The 12722-nt window shown below is 67.3% G+C and overlaps 1 protein-coding gene across 1 annotated transcript; it reads right to left on the reverse strand.

The window, feature by feature from the left end:
• Nucleotides 1-11616: 11616 nt before the first annotated feature.
• LOC138816348 (uncharacterized) lies at nucleotides 11617-12676 on the reverse strand (the record flags this gene model as incomplete). Its single annotated transcript, XM_070006069.1, has 2 exons — nucleotides 12613-12676; nucleotides 11617-12497 (listed from the first exon to the last, which is right to left on the reverse strand). Coding segments are annotated over exons 1-2 (945 nt in total), but the record flags the coding sequence as incomplete, so codon positions are not given.
• Between the last annotated feature and the right edge of the window lie 46 nt (nucleotides 12677-12722).

Here is a 12722-nt window from a genome sequence, read left to right on the forward strand (position 1 = left end):
AATGATCCGGGCTCCGCTTTGATCCTATTCTTAGCAAAAACCTCATTAATCAGTAATAAGAAATCCTGCCCGAATGAGCGGAGGCTGCCCTACGCGGCGTGTGGCTACGGACAGGCCCGGCTGGCGCGTGCAAGGGCTGCGCGCGGCCAACCAGAATCCCCCGTCCCCTGCACTGAAGTTCATTCATGCTGCGGCCGTCTGGAAGGCCGGCCGGCTGGCCGGAGGCCTGCCCGATGCCCAGCCCCCCCCCCGCCCCGCCCTGGGCTGAGCGGAACCCTGGATCCTGTGGGTCCCCGTCTTTCGAAGGCCACCAAGGAGCGATCGCCCATGGGGGGAGAGCTGGGAATTAAACCAAACCAGGGCCCCGGTGGCTCACACCTGTCAAATGCCCGCGACCCGGGAGGCTGAGATCGGAGGATCGGGGTTTGAGGCCAGCCCCGGGGCAGATTAAATCCGGGAGACTCTGAGGTCCAATGGACCGGCAGAAAGCTGGAAGGGGAGCCATGGCTCAAGGGGTAGAGCCTCAGACTGGAGCACCAAAGCTAAGGGACAGCGCCCAGGTCCTGAGTTCAAGTCTAAGTACACACACACACACACACACACACAGAGCCTGAGACACCCCCACCCCCAGCATCGAGAGGCCACGGGGCGGGGGACTGGGCTGGGGCTTCCGTGTATGAGGACTCCCGGGCCTGGCGCCCTTCACCCCTGGGAGGAGGAGGAGGATGGGGAGTGGCGGTGGGGGCCCCCCCCAGCCCCGGGCGCCAGCTGTCCCTGCACCAAGCAGATCTCCACAGGGAAGCATTTCCTGAGCTCTGGGAGCTGACCGACCCCAGGGGCCCAGGGTGCAACCTGAGAACCCGTGTGCGGCTGCTCCCCAGCGCCCGGCGCGCCCGCCCCACGCACCCCGCTCCAGACAGCTCCGGGCGCCAGCAGAGGCAAAAGGCGGGCTGAGCTACCCGGTGAGGAAGAGGGAAACAGGGTTGGGTGTGGAGGAGACCAGAGAGAGCGCTAGGAACAAAACCCAGTGACCGCCACGTCCATTCCGGATGCTCCCTTGTGGTACAAGAGTTACCGCAAATGCCCACCAACCAGGTGTGGTTGCTCACGCCTGTAATCCCAGCGACTTGGGAGACAGAGAGCAGATGTGTCCAAGCGGAAAGCAAAGCAATAAGATGATGGACGTAGTGGCCGTTACTGTGGTCCAACAGAACATCTAGAGCAGGAGGCCCCGAATTCAAGCCCAAGGCCCCCAGAAACTGATCACAGAGAGCTGGTGCTAACCCCGGCTTCTGCTGCTCCTTCCTTCCTTTTGGCCTTGGGTCTACGGACCAGAAGCCAGGTTCGAGGCGCACGCCTGTAATCCCAGCTTCCAGTAACAGCCACTCGCCGTTTTCTAGGAAGATCTCGAGTTCAAAACCAGCAGAAAGCTGCAAGTGCGGGGCTGGGAAGGTGGCTCAGGGGTAGAGCGCTCGCCTCGCATGCATGAGGCCCTGGGTTCGATTCCTCAGTGGCTCAAGTGGTAGAGCACCAGCCTTGAGTCAGAGAGGCTCAGGGACAGCGCCTGGGTCCCGAGTTCAGGACTGGCGCACGCGCACACAGATCGTTCGCTCATCGACCACTGATGGCCGGGGAGCTGCAGCCGCCAGTGATGTAGGCCGCCCGGGGACGCGACTCTCGGCCTCAGCCTGGGGCCTTGACCGTCCCCTGAGCTCACCGGCATCCACTGAGGGGTGTGTGTGTGTGTGTGTGTGTGTGTGTGCAACTGACTGCCAACAAAATGTCAGACTGGAGGCGTGGCTCGGGCGGTAGAGGCATAAGCCTCGCATGAGCACAAGGCCCTGAGTTCGAGCCCCTGTTCCGGCACTCACGTTGACATGGGCACTCGGAGGGGACCAGGGGTTGGGGGGCTGTCCAGGCCAGTCAAGCCCCCCCACTGTGTGGCCCCATCTGACAAGTGGGGACCTGTGGCCCAGACCAGGGGGGTTCCCTGCCCAGCCGTGCGGGGGGGAGGGGGGCAGAGCGGGTCCTGCCCCCCTCCGGCCTCCACGGCTGATGGGGGGGCGGGGGGGGAGCAAGAAACTTTACCCTTCAAGATGCCAGCGCACTTAGCTCAGCGCGATTAAAGCGTGAACGGGGGGGGGGGGCAGGCAGGGGCCCTGGGAGAGCCCCGCGGGGGGACCGGCAGGGGGGGGTGTCCAGGGGCACCGTCCTCGGCTCTGCAGCCAGCCGCACCAGGACGCGGCCCTGTGCGCACAGGGGGGTGCCTGTGACCCGAGGCCCCGCGAAGGCAGCTCAGACCAGCCCCGCGGGCCGCCCAGCACCCCGGCCCCCGGGCCGCCGGCGTGGAGGGTCGTTCGTCTCTGCTCCGGCTGCGTTGTGACGGCTGACAGCCCCCCTCCTCCCCTCCCCTCCCCTCCTCCCCTGCCCTCCTCCCATTTTTCTATTTTCCTGCTGTGGGGGAGGGGAGGCCAGCGACGCAGAACAAAAGCTTTTGGGTTCCTTTATCTGGGCGCCCGGCCCCCCGCACCCCGAATCACGCGGGTGGGGTGGGGGGCACGGGAGGAAGGCAGGGCCGCTGGGCCCCCAGCGTGAGGAGGGACGGGGCTGGGGGCCTCTGGGGGGATTTGGGGGTCTTGCCGTGCGCTGGTGTACATTACCCGGCATCCACCACGTGCCCCGGGGGCCATGGTGGGTTTCAGACTTTTCCAAACTGGAACTGGGGGTGGGGGTGGGGAGCCTGGGGTCAGAGGTGAAAGGTCGCCAGGTGAGGTTTGAACCTGAGCCCCTCCCCCCCCAGCCCCATTAGGCCCTCCACCCCCCACGAGCACAGGCCAGGCCAGGCGTGGGTGCTCACGCCTGTAGTCCCAGCCCATCCAGCAGACGGGGCCTGCCCACCGCACCTGGCTTCCATCTGCTGGGGGAGGGGGGAGACGTTTCCAGCGAGGCAGGGTCCCCAGGGAGAGGAGCAGGCACCGCTGGGCACCGCTGGGCACCGCTGGGCACCGGCTCAGTCCCGGCCTCCGGCCTCCTCCCCGCGCACCCCTGCCCCCCACACCGTGGAGTCTTAATCATCAGCTGCCACCGTTAGAAAATGGGGGCTCAGACCCCTGAGCCCTGGCAGGGCCCGGGGCCCCAAGCGGGGTGCGGGAGCCCCGCGTCTGGGAGCTGAGTCGCGGGGCCCGCGGCTCCAGGCAGAAGGGGCCTCGCAAGTGGAGCTGGGGCGCAGATGCTGACAGCACCCCGACTCGTCTGTGTGTCGATTTACAACAAAGAGAATCGCATTCCGTTGGTGCTCAGGCACGGGCCGCCCGGCCTGGCCATGGCTGCAGCTCTGTTTCCACGTCTGCAGGGGTGAAACAGAAGGTGGAGGAGGAGCAGGGGGAGGGGGGAGGAGGAGGAGGAGGGAGAAGGGAAGAGGGCGAGGAGGGAGGAGGGGAGCAGGAGGAGGGGGAGGAAGAAGAGGGGGAGGAGGGCAAGAAAGGAGAAGGAGGAGGAGGGGGAGGAGGAGGACAGGGAGTGGAAGAAGGGAAGAGGAGGATGGGGAGAAGGGGGAGAGGAGGAGGAGGGGGAGGAGGAAGGTGGGGAGGCGGGGGGGGGGGGGAAGGAGGCTGGGGAGGGGGGAGGGGGAGTTGGGATGGGGGCGGGAGTCAAGGTGGGTCGGGAGGAGAGGAGCGGAGCCACCCTGGCAGGAAGACAGCGCAGTGTGACTCCCAGACAGACGCTTCACAGACCCCGGCCCCTCAGGAGGCTGAGATCTGGGATGGAGGTTCAAAGCCAGCCTGGACAGGAAAGTCCACAAGACTGATCTCCAGTGAACCACAGAAAAACCGGAAGTGGCGCCGTGGCTCAAAGGGGCAGCCAGAAAACAGAGACGAAGGTGAGCCGCGCGAGCCCTCCGGGAAAGCCGGGCAGGCGGGCACGCGGGTGTGGGTGTGCGTCCATGCATACACACACCCACCGTGTGCACACATGCCCACGTGAGCCTGTGTGCACACCGGTGTCTGTGTGTTCACGCATGCACCGTGCATGCTTAGCTGGGTGTGCACACGCTTGTGCAAGCCACGTGTGCACCCACGTGCACATCCGTGGGCCCAGGGTGTGTGGGCACGTCTGCGTGGGTGCTGTGTGCACTTGTGCGTATGCACACACACACACACACACACACGTCCTGCGGCGTGGGAAAGCACACACAGGCCAAGTGCATGTCTGCAGCTGACCCCAGGAAGCGCCAGCAACGCCGATCCAACCGCGCGCTGGCTGGAGAGTCAGCCGGGCCCGGGGAGGAAGCGCTTCATTGGGAAAAAATGTTGACAGGAGTCTGGTGTCAGCGGAAGGAAGGACGGACGTGGACAGCGGCTTCCTGGAGGGAGCGGCGGGCGCGGCAGCATCTGCAGTCAGGATTGAGTTCAGGGCTCCCGCAGAGCCTGCACTTGGCACGGCCAAGGGGGCCTGGGACGGGATTAGCAAGGCGGCGCCCCCCACGAAGCAGGGGTGAGAGCCCCCCAACACACCAGGCCCTCACTGACGGTGGGAAGGAAGCCAGCGCACGGAGCTCCCCGCCCCCCCAGGGCCGGGCACCAAGCCTGCCTTTCTCCATCCGCCCCGCGCTGCACACACCTGGCCCCAAGACGCGGGGAAATCACCTGTAGCGGCCCCACCGCAGAAACCAGCCAGACGCACCAGCTCCCCATCCTCACCACCCCCCTGCAGGAAAACAAACCAACAAACAAGCAAAAAACACCAGCTGGGTGCCAGTGGCTCACGCCTGGCAGCCCAGCCACACGGGAGGCTGGGAGCTGAGGATCGCGGGTGGAGGCCAGCCCAGGCGGGAAAGGCCGTGAGACTCTGATCCCCCATGAACCGCCAGAAAAGCGGAAGTGGCGCTGTGGCTCAAGGGGTAGAGCGCCCGCCTTGAGCTGAAGAGCTGAGGGACAGCGCCCGGGCCCTGAGTTCAAGCCTCAGGACTGACGGGGGAAAAAAAGAATAAACGAAATCACCAGCTTGTGGGGTGGCCTTAGCCGGGGTCCTCACCAGGCTGGGCACCCCATCTTCCCTTTGGTCTTTGAGGTGCCCCCCAGCTCAGTCCACACCTCTTCCTGCTCCCTCGGCCTCCTGGAGTTGTGCCTGAGCCCCACAGACACTGTCAGCGGCGGCTGAATGAATGATGGATGAGCCAGTGAATGAATGACGTCTGCTTCCGAGGACAGCACATTCCCAGGAATCTGCTCCCCCGGGGAGAGGCCTCCACACTGAACCCCCCCCCCCCCAGCCCTGACTGCAGACGAGGCCGATTCACACACACACACACACACACACACACACACACACACACACACACACACACACACAGCTCCGTCCGGAGGAACTGGGACGGGGTCCCAGGGATCTGAATTAGCCAAAGTTCCAGCTGTGTGGCAGGCCCGCGGGTCTCCGGTCCCTGGTGTCTGAGACTGAGCTCCGCCCGGCACCAGGCGCGATGGAGGTCGGAAAGGACGCTGGAGAGCGAGCGCCCAGCTTTTTTCTTTTGGCCGGTCGTGGGGCTTGAACTCGGGGCCTGGGCGCTGTCCCTCAGCTCTTCAGCTCAAGGCTGGCGCTCTACCCCTTGAGCCACAGCGCCACTTCTGGTTTTCTGGCGGTTCATGGGAGATGAGAGTCTCACGGACTTTCCTTCCCTGGGCTGGCTTTGAACTGTGATCCTCAGATCTCAGCCTCCTGAGTCGCTGGGATGACAGGCGGGAGCCACCGGTGCCTGGCAAAAGTGCCCGGCTTTGTACCCAGGGAGCTGCTGGGCAGGTGGACAGGTGTCCACGCGCGGCGCGATGGGTGGGTGGCACCCGAGGCCGGCCCCGCAGACTCCGGGTCCATCTCATCCTGGAGTTCAGGCTTCTCGAGCCTCCAAGGACCCTGCTGAGTACCAGCGGCCCGGAGCTCACACCGGGGCTCCTCCACCCTCCCAGCGGGAGGCCGGGCGGCGGGGAGCGGAGGCCCAGCCTCTTCTGCTCGGCCTCCCCTGGCCCCGGGCTGGAATCCGCCAGGGATTTCATCCATTCATTCATTCATAGAAACCGTGACTGGAGGGCGTGGCTCGGCGGGGGCGTGGCTGGGCGGGCGAGGGGAGGGATCTAACCACAGAGAGACCAAGACCGAGAGGCCCAGTACCCCTCCAATTACCCCACAAGCTGGGTTAGCCCCCCCTCCTGCTGGGCCTCCCCTAACCAGAGGCGGGAGGCCCCTCTCCCCTGCGCCACCCCCCCCCCCCGCCTCCCTGGATGGAGCCAGCACAGCTGCAGGGGGGGAGGGCTGGGGATACAACAGCTGGACGGGGAGGGGACCCCCACCCCCCACCCCGGGCCGACTCCCAGGCCGAGATGGAGAGGAAGGCGGCCACGGGGCTGGGCCGCTCTGAGCAGGCCGCCCAGCCTCCCGCTTCCTGCAGACACAGCCCCACTGGCGAGGCCCTGACCCCGCCGTCCACGCGTGCCCAGGAAGGTGCCCGGCAAGACCACAGGCTGGCCGCGCTGGCCACAGACCAAGCTTGGGAATCGTGGGACAGGTCTGGGATGGAGTCTTGGTCCCACTTTTTAATGAGGCTTTGATTTCCAGCTCCCGCCGTCATAAAGGAGGCTGAAGACGTCCACTTAGCAGGGAAGGCCTTCGAAGGCCCAGGACGGGGTCCTGGCCCCCGACAGGTACCCAGGACACTGGGCCACACGGCCACGCCACGCCCTCCAGCTGGACAGCCACAGTACAAATAAAAGCTGAGCTCTAGGGCTGGGCAGGTGGCTCCGTGGTACAGTGCTCATTTCGCATGCATGAAGCTCTGGGTTCCATTCCATGGTACCACAGACACAGAAAAGGCCGGAAGTGGTGCTGTGGCTCAAGTGGTTGAGCCTTGAGTAGAGAGAGGCTCAGGGACAGGGCCCAGGCCTTGAGTTCAAGCTCCAGGACCAGCCAAAAAAAAAAAAAAAAAAGTTTAGCTCTAGCCAGCGTGGTGGCTCACGCCTGTCATCCTAGCTCCTCAGGAGGCTGAGATCTGAGGATCGCGGTTCAAAGCCAGCCCGGGCAGGAAAATCTGTGAGACTCTGATCTCCAATGAACCACCAGAAAACCAAAGTGGGAGCTGTGGATCAAAGCGGCAGAGCGCCAGCCTTGAGGGAAAGGGCTCAGGGACAGCGCCCAGGCCCTGAGTTCAAGTCCCAGGACCGATCAAAAGGAAAGTTTAGGTCTTGGGTGTGCCAACCGCAGACGCCAGGGCCTGACGGTGGGGAGCAGGCAGCCACAGGCGGTGTGGGGCAGCCACATGCCCCGCGGGGCAGAGGGGCAGAGAGGAGGGGGAGGGAGGCGTCCCCGCACGGGTGGCCCTCCCCCCGCGGCCCGGGCGGCCCGCAGCTGTCCTCCCATGCTTCATTTCTAGAATGCTCCAGATGCTTCTCATTTCTGGGCCTCTCCTGACTCAAGGTCAGCGCCCTGTCCACCCTCGGAGGCCCCGCCACCCCAGCCCACACCCTCCCCCCCACCCCCCCACCCCCGCCTGGCCGCCTGCTGCCTGAGACGTGGCGAAGGCCAGACCTCCCTGCCTCCAGCCCCAGCCCAACGCTGCCCGGGCACAGGACGGCCCGGGCCCAGGCCGAGCCCAGAGCCCCAGGGTTGAGCTGGGCCTGGCAGAGGCACGGCCAGGGCACGGAGGAGACGCAGGGGTGGGAGGGGAGGGGAGCAGGGAGGAGGCTGGGGCTGGCTAACAGCGCAGGCTCCAGGAAGGCGGTGGCCGTGGGGGCTTCCTGATGGGGGATCCCTGGCGGGGAGAAATCTGGGGTCACCGTCCCCCAGCCCCACCCCCCCCCACCCACAGAGTCCTGGGCCTCCTGGCTGGTCTCCCTGTTCACAGACTGCAGGACTGAGGCCGGTGTGGCTGGGGGCGCAGGGCCGGGGCGTGGGGAGCTCTCCTGCCCGTGCCGTGGGGCCCCGTGGCCCGGCCCTTTCTTCTCCGACCCCCGCCAGCCACCACCGTGGCCGATGCCAGGCTCCCCCGCCCCGGCCATCTGGGCAGGACGGCGCGGGCCGGGCCTGCTGGGGACGCGGGTGGCCGGTCCGTGCGGTGCCCGGGCACGGCGCCCGGTGGCAGCGAAGGGCGGAAGCGGCCCCACGTGGCCGGCAGGACCATCAAGCCACGGAGTGTGCCCACCTGGACGGAGAGCGCTCCAGCCCCGTGGCCACGCACGCCGGAGCCACCGCAGGGAGCCCGGGCCTCCACGGGAGACCCCCCCCCCCCGGCGTCCAGCAGGGAGAGGCCCCGGGCCGCTGCGTGCAGGGGTGCGTGGGGGCGGGCTGTGCAGGAGAGCACAAGTATAGGGGTGTGTGTGGTGTGCATGAGTGTGTATGGTGTGTGTGGTGTGCAGTGTGTATGGTGTGTGTGTGGTGTGCACAAGTGTGTATGGTGTGTGTGGTGTGCATGAGTGTGTATGGTGTGTGTGTGGTGTGCATGAGTGTGTATGGTGTGTGTGGTGTGCATGAGTGTGTATGGTGTGTGTGTGGTGTGCATGAGTGTGTATGGTGTGTGTGGTATGCACGAGTGTGTATGGTGTGTGTGGTGTGCAGTGTGTGTGGCGTGTGTGTGGCGTGTGTGTGGTGTGCAGTGTGTATGGTGTGTGTGGTGTGCAGTGTGTATGGTGTGTGTGGCGTGCAGTGTGCACCCATGAGCGTGGTGGCGGGCGTCAGTGTGCACAGTGTGGGGGCTGGGCTGGGCTGGGCTGGGCTGGGCTGGGGAGCGGCTGGGGAGCGGCGGGGAGGCACAGGAGCGGCGCTGTGACATCTCCTTTGTTCTGCATTCGTTTCTGCGGGTGGGTGACAATGAGGAGGACTGGGCGCGGGGAGGAGGGGGCTCTTGGAGCCAGAGGACGCGGCGCCACGCACAGCAGCGCCGGCAGACACCAGCCGCACCCACAAGTGAGACCCGGCCCCGGCCCAGCGGTCCCTTCAATCCTGGTCAGGGGAAACTGAGGCACTGTGGCCAGCTGGGGGCCCGCGGGACCCCAGGAGACAGGCCGCTGAGCAACGCGGGGCGCTGGCAGCCGCCGTGCTGTGTGTGTGGCTCTGGACAGCTCCCGGGGTGCTCATAACCACCCCAAAGCAAAAGAAAGGGTTGGAGGCATGGCTCAGGTGGGGGAGTGCAGCCAGTGAGCAGACGCGTCAGATCCTGGGCCCAAGCTCAGAACAATCTAGAACAATAACAACAACAACAAAGCAGCAGCCAGACGCTGGCGGCTCATCCCTGTCATCCTAGCTACTCAGGAGGCTGAGGTCTGAGGATCGAGGTTCAAAGCCAGCCCAGGCAGAGAAGTCTGTGAGACTCTGATCTCCAATAAACCACTCAGAAAACTGGAAGTGGTGCTGTGGCTCAAGTGGTAGAGCCCCAGCCTTGAGCTGAAGAGCTGAGGGACAGCGCCCAGGCCCAGAGTTCAAGCCCCAGGACGGAGGAAATAAAAGTGTATGCTGTGCGTGGCACCCACATGTGAACAGACACACCTCTCCCAGGCAGGCCGGCAGGAGGGCGGGGGGGGGGGGGACGGGTCCCTGCCTGGGGGGGGGGGACGGGTCCCTGCCTGGGGGGGGGGGGCTGAGCTGGGATCTGGTTCTCACGAAAGGATTACTCCAGGACATTCTTTCCCATGAGCAGCTGGTCCTGTCAAATAAATAATCACCGCGCTCCATTTGTGTCACCTGCCGATGTCCCACAGCCCGGCCGACCCCAGGACAGGGAGGGAGGGAGAGAAGCAGAAGCGGGGGGGGGGGGGGGGGGCCCACACTGCAGGGGGCGCATGGGAGCCAGCGTGAACCCACCCCAAGGCTGAGAGACGGTGCGCACACCTGTAATCCCAGCTCCTCAGGAGGCTGAGATCTAAGCATCGTGAATTAGAGCCAGCCCAGCCGGGAAAGTCCGGGACACTCTGTCTCCAATGAACAACCCAGAAAAAGCCGGAAGCGGCGCTGGGGCTCGAGTGGTAGAGCGCTCGCCTTGAGCACAAACCGGCTCAGGCACAGCGCCCAGGCCCTGAGTTCAAGCCCCGGGACTGACCAACCAAAAAAGCCAGAGAGACAAAAGGGAGGGCTTTCTCTTCATTCTTTGCTGCTCTTCTTGTTTGCTCTTTAGTCTCGATCATTCTCCTGTCTCTGGGAGGACGAGGGGGGCACAGGAAGGGGGGGCGCAGGGTGGAGGAAGGCAGCCGTGGTCCCCACTGGACACGGTGTGGAGAAACGGCCTTTAACAGGGGGGGGAGCGAGGGAAGGGGGGGAGCGAGGGAAGGGGGGAGCGAGGGAAGGGGGGGAGCGCGAGGGAAGGGGGGGAGCGAGGGAAGGGGGGGAGCGAGGGAAGGGGGGGAGCGAGGGAAGGGGGGGAGCGCGAGGGAAGGGGGGGGAGCACGAGGGAAGGGGGGAGCGCGAGGGAAGGGGGGGAGCGAGGGAAGGGGGAGAGCGAGGGAAGGGGGAGCGCGAGGGAAGGGGGGGAGCGCGAGGGAAGGGGGGGAGCGCGAGGGAAGGGGGGGAGCGCGAGGGAAGGGGGGGAGCGAGGGAAGGGGGGAGCGAGGGAAGGGGGGGAGCGAGGGAAGGGGGGGGAGCGAGGGAAGGGGGGAGCGAGGGAAGGGGGGGAGCGCGAGGGAAGGGGGGGAGCGAGGGAAGGGGGGGAGCGAGGGAAGGGGGGGAGCGAGGGAAGGGGGGGGAGCGAGGGAAGGGGGGAGCGAGGGAAGGGGGGGGAGCGAGGGAAGGGGGGAGCGAGGGAAGGGGGGGAGCGAGGGAAGGGGGGGAGCGAGGGAAGGGGGGGAGCGCGAGGGAAGGGGGGGAGCGCGAGGGAAGGGGGGGAGCGCGAGGGAAGGGGGGGAGCGAGGGAAGGGGGGAGCGCGAGGGAAGGGGGGGAGCGAGGGAAGGGGGGGAACGAGGGAAGGGGGGGGAGCGAGGGAAGGGGGGAGCGAGGGAAGGGGGGGAGCGAGGGAAGGGGGGGAGCGCGAGGGAAGGGGGGGAGCGCGAGGGAAGGGGGGGAGCGAGGGAAGGGGGGGAGCGAGGGAAGGGGGGGGGAGCGAGGGAAGGGGGGAGCGAGGGAAGGGGGGGAGCGAGGGAAGGGGGGGAGCGCGAGGGAAGGGGGGGAGCGAGGGAAGGGGGGGAGCGAGGGAAGGGGGGGAGCGCGAGGGAAGGGGGGGAGCGCGAGGGAAGGGGGGGAGCGAGGGAAGGGGGGGAGCGAGGGAAGGGGGGGAGCGAGGGAAGGGGGGGAGCGCGAGGGAAGGGGGGGAGCGAGGGAAGGGGGGGAGCGCGAGGGAAGGGGGGGAGCGAGGGAAGGGGGGGAGCGAGGGAAGGGGGGGAGAGCGAGGGAAGGGGGGGAGCGAGGGAAGGGGGGGAGCGCGAGGGAAGGGGGGGGAGCGAGGGAAGGGGGGGAGCGCGAGGGAAGGGGGGGAGCGCGAGGGAAGGGGGGGAGCGCGAGGGAAGGGGGGGAGCGAGGGAAGGGGGGGAGCGAGGGAAGGGGGGGAGCGCGAGGGAAGGGGGGGAGCGAGGGAAGGGGGGGAGCGAGGGAAGGGGGGGAGCGAGGGAAGGGGGGGAGCGCGAGGGAAGGGGGGAGCGAGGGAAGGGGGGGGAGCGAGGGAAGGGGGGAGCGAGGGAAGGGGGGGGAGCGAGGGAAGGGGGGAGCGAGGGAAGGGGGGGAGCGAGGGAAGGGGGGGAGCGCGAGGGAAGGGGGGGAGCGCGAGGGAAGGGGGGGAGCGCGAGGGAAGGGGGGAGCGAGGGAAGGGGGGGAGTGCGAGGGAAGGGGGAGAGTGCGAGGGAAGGGGGGGAGCGAGGGAAGGGGGGGAGCGAGGGAAGGGGGGGAGCGCGAGGGAAGGGGGGGAGCGAGGGAAGGGGGGGAGCGAGGGAAGGGGGGGAGCGAGGGAAGGGGGGGAGCGCGAGGGAAGGGGGGGAGCGAGGGAAGGGGGGGAGCGAGGGAAGGGGGGGAGCGAGGGAAGGGGGGGAGCGAGGGAAGGGGGGGAGCGAGGGAAGGGGGGGAGCGAGGGAAGGGGGGAGCGAGGGAAGGGGGGGAGCGAGGGAAGGGGGGGAGCGCGAGGGAAGGGGGGGAGCGCGAGGGAAGGGGGGGAGCGCGAGGGAAGGGGGGGAGCGCGAGGGAAGGGGGGAGCGAGGGAAGGGGGGGAGTGCGAGGGAAGGGGGGGAGAGCGAGGGAAGGGGGGGGAGAGCGAGGGAAGGGGGGGAGCGAGGGAAGGGGGGAGCGCGAGGGAAGGGGGGGGAGCGAGGGAAGGGGGGGAGTGCGAGGGAAGGGGGGGGAGAGCGAGGGAAGGGGGGAGCGAGGGAAGGGGGGGAGCGAGGGAAGGGGGGAGCGCGAGGGAAGGGGGGGAGAGCGAGGGAAGGGGGGGAGCGAGGGAAGGGGGGGAGCGAGGGAAGGGGGGGAGCGAGGGAAGGGGGGGAGCGCGAGGGAAGGGGGGGAGCGCGAGGGAAGGGGGGGAGAGTGAGGGAAGGGGGGACGCGACCTGATTAGGGAGCCGCCGCCGCCCGCTTCGCGCCACCTTCACAAGGACGTTCAAACGTGGAGGGAGAGTTACACTTCCCACGCCACGCCACGCAGCTCCCCGGGGAGATGCTCGCCACGCGCCTGCTGGAGCCCTGCGTCCCAGGACGCTTCCCGCAGCTTCCACGGGAGAAGAATCATTCCAAGACGGGGGAGGGGGGAGGGGAGCAGCAGGAGCAGGAGGAGG

This window comes from Dipodomys merriami, unplaced genomic scaffold (assembly GCF_024711535.1).
Source record: "Dipodomys merriami isolate MVZ:Mamm:240054 unplaced genomic scaffold, mDipMer1.0.p SCAF_691, whole genome shotgun sequence".
Lineage (NCBI taxonomy): Eukaryota > Metazoa > Chordata > Mammalia > Rodentia > Heteromyidae > Dipodomys > Dipodomys merriami.